This window comes from Melozone crissalis, unplaced genomic scaffold, assembly GCF_028551555.1.
Source record: "Melozone crissalis strain CALT ecotype California unplaced genomic scaffold, PUWL_Pcris_2 ptg000019l_1, whole genome shotgun sequence".
Lineage (NCBI taxonomy): Eukaryota > Metazoa > Chordata > Aves > Passeriformes > Passerellidae > Melozone > Melozone crissalis.
Genome location: NW_026535797.1, coordinates 29,014,238 through 29,031,196, shown reverse-complemented (window position 1 = coordinate 29,031,196; position 16,959 = coordinate 29,014,238). Strand labels below are relative to the sequence as shown.

The 16,959-nt window shown below is 42.7% G+C and overlaps 1 protein-coding gene across 12 annotated transcripts in view; it reads left to right on the top strand.

The window, feature by feature from the left end:
* ANK3 (ankyrin 3) overlaps positions 1–16,959 on the top strand; it is a 282,760-nt gene that overhangs the window by 218,557 nt on the left and 47,244 nt on the right. For all 12 annotated transcript variants that reach the window (XM_054276898.1, XM_054276896.1, XM_054276897.1 and 9 more), the window contains exons 25-27: positions 824–930; positions 7,783–8,007; positions 11,070–11,224. In XM_054276898.1, coding sequence (XP_054132873.1) covers positions 824–930; positions 7,783–8,007; positions 11,070–11,224 — 487 coding nt within the window. The remainder of the gene's footprint in view (positions 1–823; positions 931–7,782; positions 8,008–11,069; positions 11,225–16,959) is intronic.

Below are 16,959 nucleotides of genomic sequence, written 5' to 3'. Positions count from 1 at the left end.
GGGAACATTGTGTGTTGCTTCTTCACTTACTTGTATTGATGTAATCTATGATGGTTCTTCTTAAACTGGGGAGATGCTTTCATATCACCCTGGAAATAGGGGGAAGCAGTATTTGAAGTTTAGTTGGTTTAGTTTCCTGAGACAAGAGAGACAAAGGAAAGCAGGTGTTTTGCTGGAATAGCTTTGGTGCCCAGTGGGAGGGTTTGCAGTGGGGGGTGTTGTGGGGCACAGGATGTGTGAGTGCCCGTGTGCGTGGGCAGCAGGAGGAACAAGTCACACCTCAGGGAGTTAATTATAGCCCCACAGGGTTAAAGCTATTTCTGGCCACATGAGTAGGGGCAGTGGCACTCCACGAAACAGTGCCCATGTTGGTTGTGTGAAACCAACCTCCTCCTGCCTTCACAGCCTCGCTGAAACTCCCAGGGAAGTTATTCCCAGGTTCTCCTTGAATAAGGATCTATCCAATGGCACCCTCTGAGGGGTGGTGTTACACTGCCTGTCTGTATGGTGTGTGACTGCAGTACAAATGGTAATTCCTTTTTTTCCAATCTTTTTAGCCTGGCACACTAAAGTAAGTAAAGACTGGGGAGAGACATTCTTGAAACTGGAGGAAGTGCAAAAAGTGGGCAAAAAGAATGTTTGAAGAGACAAGGGTTTGTGTGTGTATTTCATGTTTCTGTTGCAGGATTTCCAGTAATTATCAGCACTGTTAAATGGAAAGGACCAGATCTAAATTTATCATAATTATGTTAACAAGCTTGTATTTAAGGCAAGTGTTTCTAATGTTAATTTTAATCTTCGATGTATCTGTTTTGTTTTGAAGCACCTGACGTTTCAAAGGGAGTTTGATTCTGATTCTCTCAGGCACTACAGCTGGGCTGCAGACACCTTGGACAATGTTAACCTTGTTTCCAGTCCCATCCACTCTGGGTAGGTCACTTAGCAGTTTTCCTTTATCTGTAGATGTGGAACTGTATTGTTAGCTGCAGAATAGAGCCTGCTGTAATGGCTGATAACATGTCTGTTCCTGCTCCACTTGAAGCCAGTGGCAAAATTCACACTGACTTCAAGGAGGGTGCTTAATAACAGGAGTCAGTCTAAATTCCTGAATATCAAACCAAAAACTTGCTTCTGAACTTAATTTTTCCAAATGCCTAAACATTGTGATCCTGCAGGCTTCTCTTTAAGAGTCCTGTTTTGCTTTTTCTGTTGCTTATGCTTTGCTTTCAATGTCATAAATGATTTTGTTTGCATTGTGTTAAATTATTTGGACTGTGAAATCAGAGACAGTATGTTATGTTTTCTGTTCTTTCATAGAGGAAAAAATGGGGGGCTTTAATTTGGTCTCTTATTTATACTTCAAGCTCCTGCCTAGTCTCCAATATCTGTAGTTTGATTTTGGTGGTGCTATTTGTTTACTTATGAGTCATCACTGTAATTTAGGTGCTTCTTGACAGTGCCACACAGACTTGATTTAAATGCAGTAGTAGTGATGTCTGAATGCATATTGTAAAAATTTGCAAATGAATGTGTAAGTAATCTTTGCATATTATTAGATTGTCTAGTGTAAATATTTGTTGTTTAGTTTTTGAGATCAGGGCATAAAATCTCATATCCGCTTTAATTTACTTCCCCATTTTGTGACTAATTACATTCTTATCATAAAAATGAGTGTGGCACATACCAAAATATTTCATTTCCAATACAGCAAGCCCCACAAACCTAAAGCTACAGTCCCACATTGCACATCTGCACCTGCATCTGCAGAACAGATCTATACAGCAGTGGATTTTTAGGTCCCAAGCTGATAAAATGCTGCACGTGGTCAGTGCTAGCTTTAAAATGTCAAGAATTGCAGTATGGGAAGCTGAAGACTGTTGGTTATCATGGAATGGTGCTTTGGCAAAGGACCTCAGAGAGCTGGTAGCCCAACCCTTTCCTTTGCTGTAGGATAAAAAGTAGCCAAGCTACTTCTGAAAGATGCCTAATGTCCTAGTAATTGCTAAAAATAAGAGATTCTATAGGCCCCCAGCTTCAGGAGCCCACTATCTTTTGTTTTACTATTACTTCCCCTAATGCTCAGCTTAACGTTTCATTGCTGCAGACTCAGCCTATTTCTTACCCATGGTGGATATCCATTGTCGTGTCCATAGTGGGCATGGAGAACAAGATCTTACTGGTCTCTCAGTGATTGTTTTCTATGACTGAAGACATGTAATCCTGTCTTTTAGACCAAAATGTCCCAGACCCTCCTTGGTGGTGCTTTCCCTATGGCTCTGCCCTGCTCTCCCCTCTCTGATGGGAGCCTGTTTGTAAGCCATGATCTCCACCTCCTTGGTCTGACACATAGCACACTTAAGCAGTCCCACAATGAGAGTTATCCCTTTGGTAATTCCAGTTTCTGTTGGTGAATGTTTGTGATCTGCTAGAATTTCTTGGCTCTCTCTTGAAATCCTGGAGTTTGGTTAATTTTTACTGGTGTTGTTGTGTTCAGCGTTTGGTTTCTCCCCTCTGTTTGCATTTGTCTCTATGGTTATTTCAGTTTGCTGGTTCCAGCCCCTTTTTCCATTTTTTAGCAAGAGAGCTGTTAATTCTGATCCTATTTTCCAAAGACTTTTCAGACCTTTTTTCTGTGCTGAAATTGTGAAGATGTTTAGCCAGGTACCTGTGCCAGGACAGCAGAGTGAGATATGCCCTTGAAGTTGCCTTTCAGTGTAGCAGGAAAGCACTGATGGTATCTCTTTTGAGGTAACTTCTCAGGTGATCCTGCACTTACCTTATCTGTTCTGTGCCTCCATTGCTTGCTGAGGTACCTAGGCACTACTTCCACACATCAAAGAAGGAGTTAAAATTCATTTGGCATTAATTGCTCTCGCCACTTATATTTTTGGTTTGTTTTTATTTTGAGCCTGGTGGTAGGAAAGGTGTAATAGCTTGATTAATTACCTTGATCATTTAGGCCGTTATAGAGTGATTATTAAATAATTTATTCCTGAATATTTCCTGGTGATTTGGGTTAGACTGATTGGTCTAAAAATTTTCTGGTTTCTTTTCATCCTGATAGAAGATAGGTCTGATGTTTTCATCCTGCCAGTCCTCTGGAACAGTACTTGCCTGCCCTTAGGTCTTCAGCATGTTCACCAGTGCTTCCAGCCCCCCAGACATGTTCTGTGGACATGGGGGCTTCCACATGAGATCTGCTCCCTTGGTACATGGGCCCTCTCAAATGCAGAGGTGGCAAAGCTGCTGCCCAGAGGGGAGCAAACTGTGGCAGGGAGAGGGACAGATATCTTCCAAACATGTATAGCTCTCCAAATGGGCACAAACCAAAACATTCTCCAAACATGTCAGGCTTTTCTGGCCCGTTACTTTTCTTTATTTGACATAGAAAATCTATCAGAAATGACACTCTGAGGATTAAGTTCCTTTGTCAAGGAAAAAAAAAAAACCCAAATCTCACTCGTTGCTTATTTGCTTTTCAGTTGTGGCCCCATATTATAATATCCTGCTTGATTTTCCTGGTTATCTTCACCTAGAGGCAATCAACAGATGTTCCCTTCTAATCTTCTAGTGCACACATCTGATATGCAGAGGACCATGACTTTTCACATCTCTTCTGCCAGTCTGTTCCTAAACAGCCAATCCTTTTCTGCTTGTCTGGGGTCTCCATCCCTGTCCTTGTCCCCAGTTCTGTCTGTGGCTGGGGGCAGGGGCTGTGGTGGCCTTTGGCCAGGCTCTGACCCCACTGCTCTTGGCCATCTGCATCGTCCCAGGGCCCCCCTTGTGCCGTGCCAGGAGCAGCACTGCTGCCTCAGGTCGCTCTTTCCCCGTTTGCCCCCAGTCAGGAGGAGGCATCAATGTTTGCTCTCATTTCCTCACCCAGGCAGAAGGGGAGTGCTGGGAGCAGGATGTGGAGATCCAGCAATGTATCAGTGAAAGGATACAGAGAGAGGAGAAATTGTTGGCAGTGATTTCAACTCTTCTGGTTTTTCCTTTTTTCAAGCCAAGAGAATGTTTTATGTTTTTCTTCTTGAGTTCAGATAAGTTGTTTTGCCAGCATATGTTTTGAACAGGGTCCATTGTAAGCAGTACATTGAAATGCATCATGAATCTTGAGGCCTCTGGAAGGGTAGAGACCCTCACCAAAATGACCTTCAGCTGTCAGATGTGAGCTTACTCCTGCAGCTTTCCCAAAGTCAAATGTGGGTGTTGTCTCTCTGTTGTCTCTTTAACTCCTTCATTTCCTTAGCTGAAAGAAAGGAGTGTGCCACATTGCCTTCCAATGTTGAAAAACTCAGAAATATTGGATCCAGTCTTGCAAAGTGGAGTAAATCAGATTCTTTATAGCATACTGTATTTTAAATTATATTAACTATATGTAGTTTAAATTAAATTAACTGTATATAGTTTACTGCAGCCTGCTGTACACACAGAACTCGTTTTTGACAGCAGTGCAATGGATGGCATGGACTGATAATCCTTTCAAGCATCCTGCCACACATATGTTTGCACATTATGCTCTGGAAAACAGACTGCTTTAGGAAAGTGCAAGAACTGGTTTTCCATGGCACACAGGAGCATGTTTTTGGAATTTAATGAAGAAATTGTGTTGCAATAAATTCTCTGCCGACTGAGTAAACAGCAAATGCTTTTCTCCTTGTGCTTCTGCATTTTCCAGAGAACTTACAGAGTTGTGCTGACTAATTAAATGAACACTCCCTTTCAGACTTTTTTCCCATGTGTATCATAGTTTATATGACATATGTCACAATATGTGAAGCAAAAGCCAAATAATTTCTAAAGCTGGCCTTCAAATATGTTGCTTTTGTTATTTTTCTGATTGTTACTTTTTCTTTGCACTTATTATTGATATTTTCTGTTGCTTGCCTCTAATTATCTTACATTAATTTTCCCATTTGCTTTCTAAATTATTTTGCAGCTATTCCTCTCCACTCCCCCAGTATGATTCAAGGTGATAACTCAGTGCTTTCTGTGAATCCTCATTTTATTTTGTTTTTAAACTTTTTTTCCCACAGAGTGTGTGTAGATGTTTGTAGTGCATCCAACCACATCCTCATCCCTTCCATGTGTCCAAGTAGAAATGCTCATTAGCCTTTAGCATTGTGTTTTAGAGGTCATACTGTAGTTTCCATTATTAGTGCAACATTAATTTAGGTAAGCATCAGCTACTAATGTTTTTAGCTAGAAAGTGCATGAAATACTGTTTGGAGTTGTTATTGTTTTACACGGTAAGTTACTAACCAGAAAATTAATGAAGGAAATAATTAATTAATAAGCTACTGACAGTGATTGCCCTTTTCTTGGAGCAATGTGCACAAGGGCTGGTCTGCTGCAGGTTTTGTCTGCTGGAGGCTGCAGCTGGTGCAGACACCAGGCTGGAAGGGGCTGGTTCCTGCCCTGGGGCACAGCCTCCTGCCCAGGGTTATTCACAGTGCAGAGCTCCTGGTTGCTGAGGCTGGACCTTAAAATCTACAGCCTAAGCATCCCTGGTAACTCAGGGACTGATTTTTGTAGGTACTTAGTTTTAACTTCTATTGATTTTTTTTTTTTTAATTTTTAATTATGAATTTAAGACAGTTGATTTGGGTGCCTAGAGATTTTTAGCAATTCACTCTTTCCATCATTTAAATAGTTTGGGTACAGAAGATAGCATCTTAAGTGCAAGTTTTGGCATTTTTGCACTAGATGAAAGCCTCCTTTTCACTATTAATTCTGAGGTGGCTTAACAAGCCAGTAACCATGTACATGATAGGCAGCTCTCCAAAACATTGCCTTGTGCTGGGCCATCAGGCCGAGCCAGCCTTGCCAGGCTCCCCAGGAGGCTCCTCCATGGTGCTCTGGCCAGCTGTGCCTCCCTGGAGCTGCTGCAGCTTCAGCCCAGGGGATGCTCCAGCCGGGCATCCGTCCCTGCACCCTGCAAACTGCCAGGCTGAAAGGGCCCCAGCTCCTCTGCACACAGAAACCATGCACCTTTCCAAAAGGCCAGCTAAGCATCCATAAATAATAAGATTATAATCACTTATATACTCTGTAATTTAAAGATCGAGCACACTGGTTCTGACACAGGCCCAATGTTTAGGGAAAGTGTTTGGTTAGCCAAGATCCTGTCCTGCTGAAACAATTCCTCTTGTGAGGAGCTGGGATACCCTAGTGGCAACATTTGGATTTGTTGGAGTGCACAGTGCATTAATCTAGGAGAGAAACGTGGAATGTGGATACAGTTTTTCTGTATAAGAGCTACTGTGAAATATCATGCCTCAGTTTTGTAAAGTGTCTGGTGCATGAGAAATTGTAAATTTGGGCTAGGGTAATCTCAGAGAGCAGTTTTACCTCCCCATCTTTACTGATGGGTTTTGATTTGAAGAAAGACAATGTAGCAACTTCTTGATCTGGAATTCAGCTGCACAACATTTCCACCATACTTCCAATATTTCTAGCTTGTGTCCCTGCTCACTTCTCTCCTGCAGACCGCTAAATACCAAATGCTGATTTCTCTCCTGCTTTTGTGCAGGTTTTTCTCACCCCTGTTGGCCAGACTTCTGAATGCAGTTTATTTGCAGTGCCTGTCAGCTGCTGCTGTTGATATCCTGCTGGTGTCAGAGCAAATGGAACTGTGTTGCACAAATTCCCAGTCATAATTCAGAGCACTTGGGGGCTTTTTTCCAAGAGCCATCACAATCCCCTGGATTACTGGCTGACACCCTTAGTTCACTTTGCTGTCAGGAGCCAGGAAATTGAGTGGATTCACCTGTTAGTCATGTGAAGGTTCAGTTCTTAAAAGCTGGAAGTTTTGGCAACAGCCTTGAAAATAGTGAAGCCACATGACAGATGTGTCAGCTATGTCAGTGTCTGTCATACAGAAGAAACAAACAAAATCTGTGCTGGCTTCAAGACTGAGCTGGTAACTTGTATTCCTCTTGTTACCAGCCTGTTATTGCATCTTCTACCTGAAGCTATTCTAATATGAATTGTTAATTTCAATTATTCCCATGCTAATAGAAAGAATTTTATTTAAAAATATACCACTCATCATTTACAAATATAATTTCTTACCACCTTATGAAAAAATGGAAAATTATGCATTGGAATGACACTAGCAAGTGCGATTTTTCTTTAATGTCCCTTTTTTTTTGCTAATGAATCTAATCTTCAAAGAGAAGTGATGGCATGATTTCCTCCAGGGAGCCAACAGCCTGAAAGAAGTTATGTACTTGGTAGTCATCACTTATCTTCCCCATCAGTGGAAGCCCTTGGTAGCCTGGACTCTCACCCATGGTGCTGGCACTTGCTCTGGCAGCCATCAAGAGTATTTGCAAATACTGAGACAGTGGGAAGGTTTTAAAGACTGAGGTTCCTAAAATAATAAGCATTTTTGATTCTCCTTTTTCTACACTGTCTGGTTGCTTTATGCATGTGAGGCTAATTGCTCTCATTTGTGGAAAATAGAGCTAACAGCAACAAAGGGATGTTTTAAAATTCTAACAAACCACTACTAATACACTTCTTGTGTACACTTTTAATCCAAATTGCCCGGTAGAACATGGTCATTTCACCATGATGTTGCTAGAGCTTTAGCAATTCCTGCTTTTGATAACCAGTAGTTAACATGCAAGTACAAGTTCTAAAAGGATCTTCGTGTTCTTTTTAGTTTAGCTGGGATCGGGATGACTTTCCTAATGTTTTGAAGTCTGTGACTTTTTGCTGATCTTCTGCTTGTTTCGAGAGGCCTTTCACTGAAGTGTTTGCTTTATTTTGGTGCAGTTTCCTGGTGAGTTTCATGGTGGATGCCCGCGGGGGCTCCATGAGGGGCAGCCGGCACCATGGCATGCGGATCATCATCCCGCCACGCAAGTGCACGGCGCCCACGCGCATCACCTGCCGCCTGGTCAAGAGGCACAAGCTGGCCAGCCCGCCGCCCATGGTCGAAGGAGAAGGATTGGCAAGTCGGCTTGTAGAGATGGGGCCAGCAGGGGCACAGTTCTTAGGGTGAGTTCTTCTGTGAGTTTGTTTGTGCTCATGTCACACCTTTCGTTCCCTTTATCCTGTGGATCTACGTACTTAAACATTGACTCTCATCTGAGCACCTAGCATAGGCTGCTTAACTTAAAACATTAAAAAATGCCAACCTGCCATTCCTTCTGTAAAGAACCCTTGCACTTTAAGGCGAGTTTTGCCTCTTGGATGACTGCAGGATGGAGGTGAAGGTAAGGAAAGCCATGGGAAGGCCAGGTCCCACCCCCATCTACACATGCCGCCCTGCATTGGAGGTCAGGAGGAGTCACACACTGAAAACCCAGAGCAGGTTTTGACCCTCTTGCTTGTAGAGTATTTAGAGAAACAGCAATATCACAAAGAATTGTCTGGAGAGACCCACAGGGACCCAGATACTGAGCTCTGTTCCCAACATGTGCACGGCTCCCTCTGGAGTTGCTGGGAGCTGCCTGTCTCCATCCTGTGGAGCAAAACCACTTGGAGTGACCTGCTGTGGAGTGGTGGTACAAGTAGTACCAGTGCTAGGAACTGACTGTTTTTAAAGCTTAAAACAGGGGAAACAATCCACTATGATGTGGCCTTTTTTTTTCCTAATTATAAATTTTGTTCATTACCGTGAGTGGCACCCTGGTATAAACTGCTGGTTCTGCCGGGAATGACAGCTTGTTCCTAATTTCCCCTTCTCGTTTCTCTTCCTGCTGCATGGATGTTATTCAGTAAACTGCATCTTCCTAAAAGTCCTCCCCCTCTAAATGAGGGTGAGAGCATGGTTAGCCGAATCCTGCAGCTTGGTCCACAAGGAACAAAATTTATTGGGTAGGATATGTACGGAAAAGATACAGAATGTCTACAGTTTTTCTTTTGTTTCCAATTTTTTGTTAATCCCATTATTTTCTTTAAGTTTCCTAAAACTTTCAGTTGATTTCTGTCACTGAAAGAAAATCATAGTGGCTTGATTTAATATAGCTCTGCTATTACCTTGTGCTTATAGGCATGTAAAATTCACTGCCAGCATTCTGCTTTCATAACTTCTGTGCTTTTGTAATTTTTTAAATTTGAAGTGTTTCTACTGCATTAAATACATTTTAATACACAGTGGCAGTCCTTTAAGTTCAACCCTGTGGTAGAGAAGGTATTTACAGGCCTCGAGTGAGACTGTTTTGGGAAGAGCATTTGTAAAATGTGATCACATAAAGTCCATTACTTATGAAAGATTATTCAGAAAAAAATGTTATCAAGTGAATGAATTGATTCAGCAAGATTGGAGAAATACTAATCTTTGCAACCTGCAAGAGGCATCTTTTTAAAATAAATTTACAAAGCCAAGTATGCTACCCAAAGGGACTGCTGTGTATAGTCTAAACATGTAAGGATGTTTCCGTATGTTTTTGACTGTTGTTTTCAAACCACATTGTGAAATTTATTGCATTAGGTTTTCAAAATATTGGTGAGTGTTTGGTGTTCCAAACCTGTTCAATACCTTCTCACTGAGTATTCTTGTTAAATGTCATGCACAAAATTGTGAAGTTTCTAAATATTTACAGAGACAGTATCTGAAATATTAGCCTGCAAAGATTGTACTACAGCCTTAGTTTTCAGCTTGTGCTCTTTTTGAACTAGAGAGTAAATATTTTAAGCAATGTATTTGAATTTTTGGTGTTTTCTTACTGTGCACAATGGGAGAGAGCAGCTACATTCCTGGTTATTTATTAAAGGACTTGAGACTTGAAAAATAGACTGGGCGTTCCTAAAAGCATCTAAAATATATATTAATTAAACTATTTTTATTATTTTCATGGGGAAAAAAAGACTAACTCTTCTCCCTGGAAATTTAATGTGCAAACTGGGCCTCAAGCTAGTTTGTTTTTTCCCCATGATGGCTGTTGTGATTTCATGCTCAAGTGATGGATTGGTTAATGCCCCAACACCTGGCAGATGAACAGTACCACAGAAATGCTGCACCCTTCTCCCATCATGTGACACTGCTTTTAACCAAGTTGTTACAAAGCAGTTAAACCCTTTACAACCTCTGTAGGAAAATGATGATACTGTCTATTTAAATGTCTTAAAGCTGCATAATCCATAAATGTTCACTTACTGTGTGATTTCAGTCGGTTTGTCTTAGCATACTTTAAAATGCATATCCTGCCTGTGAAGTGTTTGGCAACAGTGTCTGTTTTGTTGGGGAATGGCACATGAAGTGAATGGTGGTTTCTGTTGGTTGTTCATACAAACTGTTCAGTAATGCACTTGCAGTCCTCTGTTGAAGGTACATTGTCTGGTGACATAGGTGTATTATTAACCACCTTCTCATTCCCTTTCCTTCCCCCCAAAATGTTTGACAGTAGCTAATATAAACGTGGTTGTGATGTTGTTCAACCCAAAGAAGTCCATTCTGAAAGGATCTAACGATTCCCCTGTGATGTTTGCTGTGCAGAGGTTGCAGCTGTGATGCTGGGCATGAGAGCCAGAAAGTGGAGCTAAAGAAAAACAGTCTCTTTTATTTCACAGGAGCTGCATCCACAGAGAGCCAGGGAGAGCTTTGAAAACTATGGGACTTAGTTTGAAGTTCAAAATCTGCATAAATGCATGGTTCCTGTTACAGTCAGTGGCTGTTGCATGCACTTGGATAGACAGACTGCTTCTGAACTGACTTTGTCCCTTCAAACTCTCTGAGCCAAATCCAAACTTTGACTAACCTAATGCCAGTTAAAATTCAGCAGTGCTGTGTGTGCTGGAGGCAGGCTGCATCACCTACACCCTCGGATAAATGAGCAAGGAGGACCCTCCTTACTAAAAGTTGTCACTATTTTTCTCATGGAGGCAGATATTTCAAAAGATTTGCACTAAAAACAAGCTATATATTAGTATTTTTGATTTATCCATTAATATAGTTTAAATCATAAAGGATTGTGCAGCTTTGGCAATTTTAAAAGCATTTTTATCGTGACAGTGTTTACTATTAAAAATGACTGTAGTTTTCTTAAGGACCCATAGGAAATTGAGGGCAGTGAGGAAATGTAGGGTTAAAAATAACATGGTTCCTTTTTCCCTAGCCCTGTGATAGTGGAAATCCCACATTTTGGATCAATGCGAGGCAAGGAGCGAGAGCTGATCGTCCTCCGGAGCGAGAACGGTGAAACGTGGAAGGAGCACCAGTATGACAGCAAACATGAAGACTTAACTGAAATACTTAATGGCATGGATGAAGGTAAATATGTTCTCAAAGCTTTGGCCTTGCCTTTGTGAAGGCTTGCTAACATGGGCTGACTAAATCAAACTAAAATAAAACAGTGCAGGGGATGTCTGACTTCAGGGAATACAGTGTGTGTTCCCTATTAAACTGGTGGAAAGAGTGTAAGGAGAAGCTGTTCTGCAGTGGCCTGGAGACATCCTGAAATGAGTGGTGAATTTTGGTCTGAAGTCCTGCCAAGCTTAAGCAGAGTTTGCACAGTTCCTTCCCGCATGAATTTGGGAATAGCACCCAGCTGGAGGCACACGTGTCTGTGCTGCTCAGGCAGGGCCACGGGAAGGTCACTGCAAACCAGCAATGAAGTGTAAATAGCAGCTCTGTGGGGCCTTCCCATGGACACAGAGCTTGGCCCCTAGAGCATTCTGATTTCAGACGGTGGTGTTGGAGATTGCCTCCCACAAGTGCACAGCCTGCCTTCCTGGTGCCCATCTGGGGAGTCTGGCTCCCGTGTTTTGCTTGAGCATTGCTGTTGGTGTGAGTCCCTCAAGATGAGGGCACCCAGCTGTACAAATCCATCAGAAGATGCTGTCACAGATGGTCCCTGAAGACAAGTCATGGGCAAAGCCAGGCTGTGGGGCTGCAGTGATCCTTTGGCACCACTGCTTTATTTTCCTAGCAAGCATTTTTCAGTACTCATGCTGATAAACCATCACTTGAGCTCTTGGCATCTGAGTGTGGATGAAACAGTTTGTGGTGTGAACTTTGGTTTTCTGGAAGGGTTTATCCTGGATAACCTACAGGAAGTCATAGTGTGGGTACAAGCTGCAGGAAAGTCCTTTCATTGTCAGCACAAGCAGGTGAAGGAAATGAAGAGGCTGTGGATGGCAGCTCTGGGAGTATCTGTGGGGCAGCTCTGCCTTTGATTTTGGCCTCTCCCTGTTTGATGAGCCTCAGCAAAAGGCATGCCTTGGGAATGTGGGAGTTATGCTGCTGTGAGGGTCTCCCTGGGCATCTGAAATACAGCATTTTTTATCAATTTCCAGGTCTTCTGAGCATGGGGGCAACAGTAAAGGCTTCACTATGAAGTATTTGAACTGCACCTGAGCTTGTACAAACAAAAAGCAACAGCAAAGATCTGCTTGCTTTGTGATGATCTATTGTAGCTATTTATTTCAAAATAAATGTAATAGAACTAACCAGTCAGGAAGGCAGAAAAAGTGCAAATGTTTTGCCAGTGGGTTTAGAAAAATAAATTAAACCTCATCACTGAAGGGTACCTGAAAGCCATGGAACAGGCAAGAGGTGGACATGGTCCAGGATGGTATGGCTTGGGGAATTGTGATTGCTGCAGGATTGAATGCAGTAGTTGCAGCCCTTGAAAAAGAAAGATCTCACCACTGCCCCTCCTTCTCTGCACACTGGCATGGGATCAGAAGTGATGATTTGCTGTTTGGATGAAGCAGTGGTGCCTTGACAGGGGTGGGGTGGTCAGCACTGATCAGCAGCTTGCTTATTTGCTTTATGTGCTTCTCAAACTGAGCTTAGTTTGATTTGGAAATGGGGAATCTGGGCACAGAAATGTTGTTCTGAAGTGCTGCAGCTTGCAGGACTTACGGAGGAGCTCACATATGGATAAATTGACAATTTACAGAGATGAGCTCAACAAATAAAAACACTTTGAGAGAGGTGAGCATGAAGCCCTCAGTACTTAGAGCCTAAAATAATAAACTTCACAACATGGAGCCACAGGACAACTTTCCTGATCTACTGAGGGTTTCAGGTGGCTCTTTCCTTCTGGGAAAAGGAAAGGCTGTTGGAGGTTGGTGGGTGTAAGTGCAGCCAAATAATCACACAAAGTATGATGGACGTTATTCTGTTAGAGTGAAAATATTTGACACCTTAAAAGCCAAACCTCAGGAATGGCTTCTGCAAATCCAGGCAGTCATTTGTGAGAGGAAAAGGAGAAAAACACTGTAGACACATTCACTGTAGTGATTATTTGTTCAGTTTGTTTTAGCTCAATCCTTCTCTAGCTAGGAAAGCAAAATATAAAAAAAAGAAAACCCCACCATGCGTTAAAATAGTGCAAGGGTTTTGACAAAATTCCACTCTAGTTAAATGACACCTTTGCAATGTAAAATGTCTTCCAAGCAATGACCAAAAAATTACAAATTTGTAGACTTGAGTGAGTTTTGGTGTTGTGTTACAAAATACTACAATCAGGCTTGGCTCAGGGGGAGTATCTTGCATCTCAGAAGACATAACTTTGGAAGAAGTTTTATTCCAGGTATGAACTCTGGAGGCAGAAGCAAGCTTTAATTTAAATAAAAAGCAGCCACATAGTCATTTAGAGAAATTTAGTGTGTCTTTGCAAGAAAACTCATCTGCATAATCATCTCTGGGAGCCAGGAGGTGCTGCAGGAGTGCCCATTTTCTGTTAAAAGCAGCATTTCTGTCAAAGTTGCTGTGATCCCAAGTCCTTTCCTAGCCTGTAGTGCAGGAGGGCAATCAGATCTTTATTGCAGCTTCTTAACAGGCCAGGTTTTAGTGGTGCAGTTTGCTGCTCTGTGCGGTTGTTCCTGCTTTGCTCTCCCCCTTAAGAACAAAACCAAACATGCTCTGAAAAACTCTCAGCAAATATTGCAGGGAACTTTCTGAGGTTTGTAGTGTGGCTCTACCATTTAGCATTTAGGTAATCGGGAGTAAGTTGTGGAATAAAAACTAAACATGAATTTCACTAATAATCACCCTTGAGAAGGTTCCCTGGGGCGGGGGGGGGGGGGGGGGGGGGGGAAATCCTACAGAAAATATAAAGAAAATAGAATTATCATTTAGGAAATAATTCTGCATGCAGAGATGAGAGCAAGGACATGCCTCAGTCACAAAAAGCCTGCTCTGTGCTGGGAGCAGCACCATCTGCTGGGAAACCTCGTCCTAGACCCCAGAGAATCCCGGGCAGGAGGCACTGCTCCAGGGCTGGTGCACCATCAAATAACAGCAGGACTTTTGGGTTATTGTCATGAGAGAACAGCGAACCGTGATGTAAAGAGCCTGGATGGTTTTGGTGCAGTCGGGTTTCTGCTTAAATAGGTTTTATTTTAAGGAGGGTGCTGTACTTAGGCAAATACAGGGAACTTGGCATTTTTAGGAGTAGGAGGAGTGTGGCTCCAAACACAAGGGTAGCAATTCACAGCTCTTGGCCATATTGCATATATTTATACTCTAATCAAATAAAATATATGTATTTTTGGAATTTATTATTTTTTTAGGAAGCAGCTCTCTGCCCTGTAATTGGTAAATACATCATGTTTTCAGACAAGCTCCTTTTATAGATAACTTCTGTTTGCTTTTAACATTCCTTCACCCTTTAGAGGTACCTGGAGACAAATTGTGGGCACAAATGCACACACTGAGGTAGCTAATCTTTTAAAAGTTATTTACAAACTAGGGAGTGAGCCAAGAAATGCAAATGCTTGTGGCTGCAGTAAGCTTGCAGCTGCACAGTGTGGTTTCAGATGGGAAGCAGGAGTTTTTACATAACTGAATCGACAGATCAAACCAGAGTGTGACCTTGTTTATGCTTCAAGTTTAAAATACCACCATAAATCACTGCAGTGATTTTTGCCACCTTTCCAAGAAAAGTTTTTAAACATATTGCTGTTAAACTGTGAATGGCGAGGTAAAAGACCACACAAAAACAGCCATAAAGGACATTGCCTTGTTTGAGAGCAAAGCATCCTTGTGGCGCTGGGAGTGTCTGGCTGTGTGTGTGAAACACTGAGGCTGGGAGGGTGGGTCTGGTTACCAGCACCTTCCTGCCCTCAGTTTCTCCTTCCATGTGCTCTCCCTGCCTCCATCCCCCTCCTGCATTTTTGTCCATGTGGAAGCTGCCTCCTGCGTGCTGTGCTTTGAGTGCAGCAATTCCTGAGTGGGCACAGCTCTGTGTGGGGGGATCTGGTGGGACCCTGTGCTCACCCCAGCCTGCAGTCTGGGCACTGTGGCAGGGTCAGCTCTGCTCCAGCCGGGACTGGGGCAGGGTTGCACAGCTCAGAGAGCTGTTCAGTCAGGTGAGATTTGCTTTTTCAGTGCTAGCAAAATTCTCCTGAGGCCCTGGCAAGGGAAACCAGATCCACACAAAGACACCTTGAAGCTCATGAAGCTGCCAGGTGTTCTGTGACTTGTCTTGTTCTATTTTGAGTCAGAAGATTCTTGCGCTGTGTTACCTTATCTGACAGTAAAAAAAGAAAGGTATTAGATGTGGATGAACTTGATCCACAGCTGCCTCTCACCAGAGAGAACTGGTGTGATTGCTTTCCTTGACCCAAGACAGCCTGTGTGAGGTTCCTCTTGACCTTGGAGGACATGGCTGGGTTTCTCTTCTCCAGTCCTAGAGCCTTAATGTTCATGTGGCAGCATGCACCACACGCTGATGTTCTTTTCCTGCCTCCTTCCCCTCTGTCCATCTCCTGTCTCCTCCATCACTCCTGTGGAAAATCAGGCACCAAACCATTGCAGGATAAGTGTACCCCACACATGGGTGGCAGGAGAAGACTTCTGCACCCATGATATTCACAGCACCTTTCTCTTGACTCACTAAAGCTGAGTGGCGCTCTAGGAGTTCTTGGGCTGTTAGCACAAGCCTGGGAGACAGTGGCAGTGGGAGATTCTTCCCAGTTCTGCCACTGACCTTTCTGCTTTGCCTCTCCATGCTCTGCTATCCCTATCTCCATGATGGGTGCACAGCATACTGCTCTGTGGCTAAAACCCTCTTCCGTGCAAAACCCAACCACCTAACCAAAAAATGCTTCAAGGTTTATCATTGAGACACTCTGCCCAGGGATGAAGTGTCAGCAGCTGAGGGAAGTAGTAATGATGATATCTCCCTCTGTAAAAGGCATGAGGTGTGTTTAGGAAATGTCACCTCTCCCAGGACTAGTTTTCCCTGTTTCATTAATTCTGTCATGTTAGCACTGCATTTCTCAGGGCAGTGAGAGACATGGTTTGATTGCTCATCATCTTGGGGTTTTTTTCCCTGTTAGAGGGCAACTTCATACAGTAGCTTACATATGTATTATCCAAACGTTACCTCCCTATATGTAGTCCAACTCCTCTCCATGCCTGACTGTTACTCTGCCACTCTTATCTTCCCATCCTCCTCCTCTGAAGGAGAGTGCCTGCCAGGTTCAAAGGACTTTGAAATGTTCTTGTACAAATCACTATTTTTCCACTTCAGGAGAATTTTAATTATCCTTCACCTCTGTGAGCATTTTGCAGTGGGTTTTTTCTCTAGCAACAAACAGGAGATGATGAGGATTTAGCAGTCAAGATGATACCTGCCTGGGAATTTAGGAATCCAGTTTGTCTCCTGCACAAGCCGTTGTTTCCAGAGGCTGCAGGCAGAGTGACTAATTCATTGGAGGGCTTCAGATATCAATCTGTGAGTCAAAGTAAATGGAAGCTGACATTATGATAAGAAATTATCCACTTCTGGTAGATACATATGATCCACAGCAACACTGTGAGATTAATCCAAACTATCTGCTGAATGTTTTAAAATGGAAAACTGACATTTTACCAAATTTGCATTCTAATTCTTTTGGAATTGTAATTGAGCTTACATGTTTAGAGGAGGAAAATGTCTCAATCACGAAAAGTATTTTACAAGTGTCTTTTGTCTTAGTATTATTTCTGGTCTTCCTGCTTTCTCTTGCTGAATCTGATAAAAAGGTCATCTTTCGAGGAACAAATTTTGG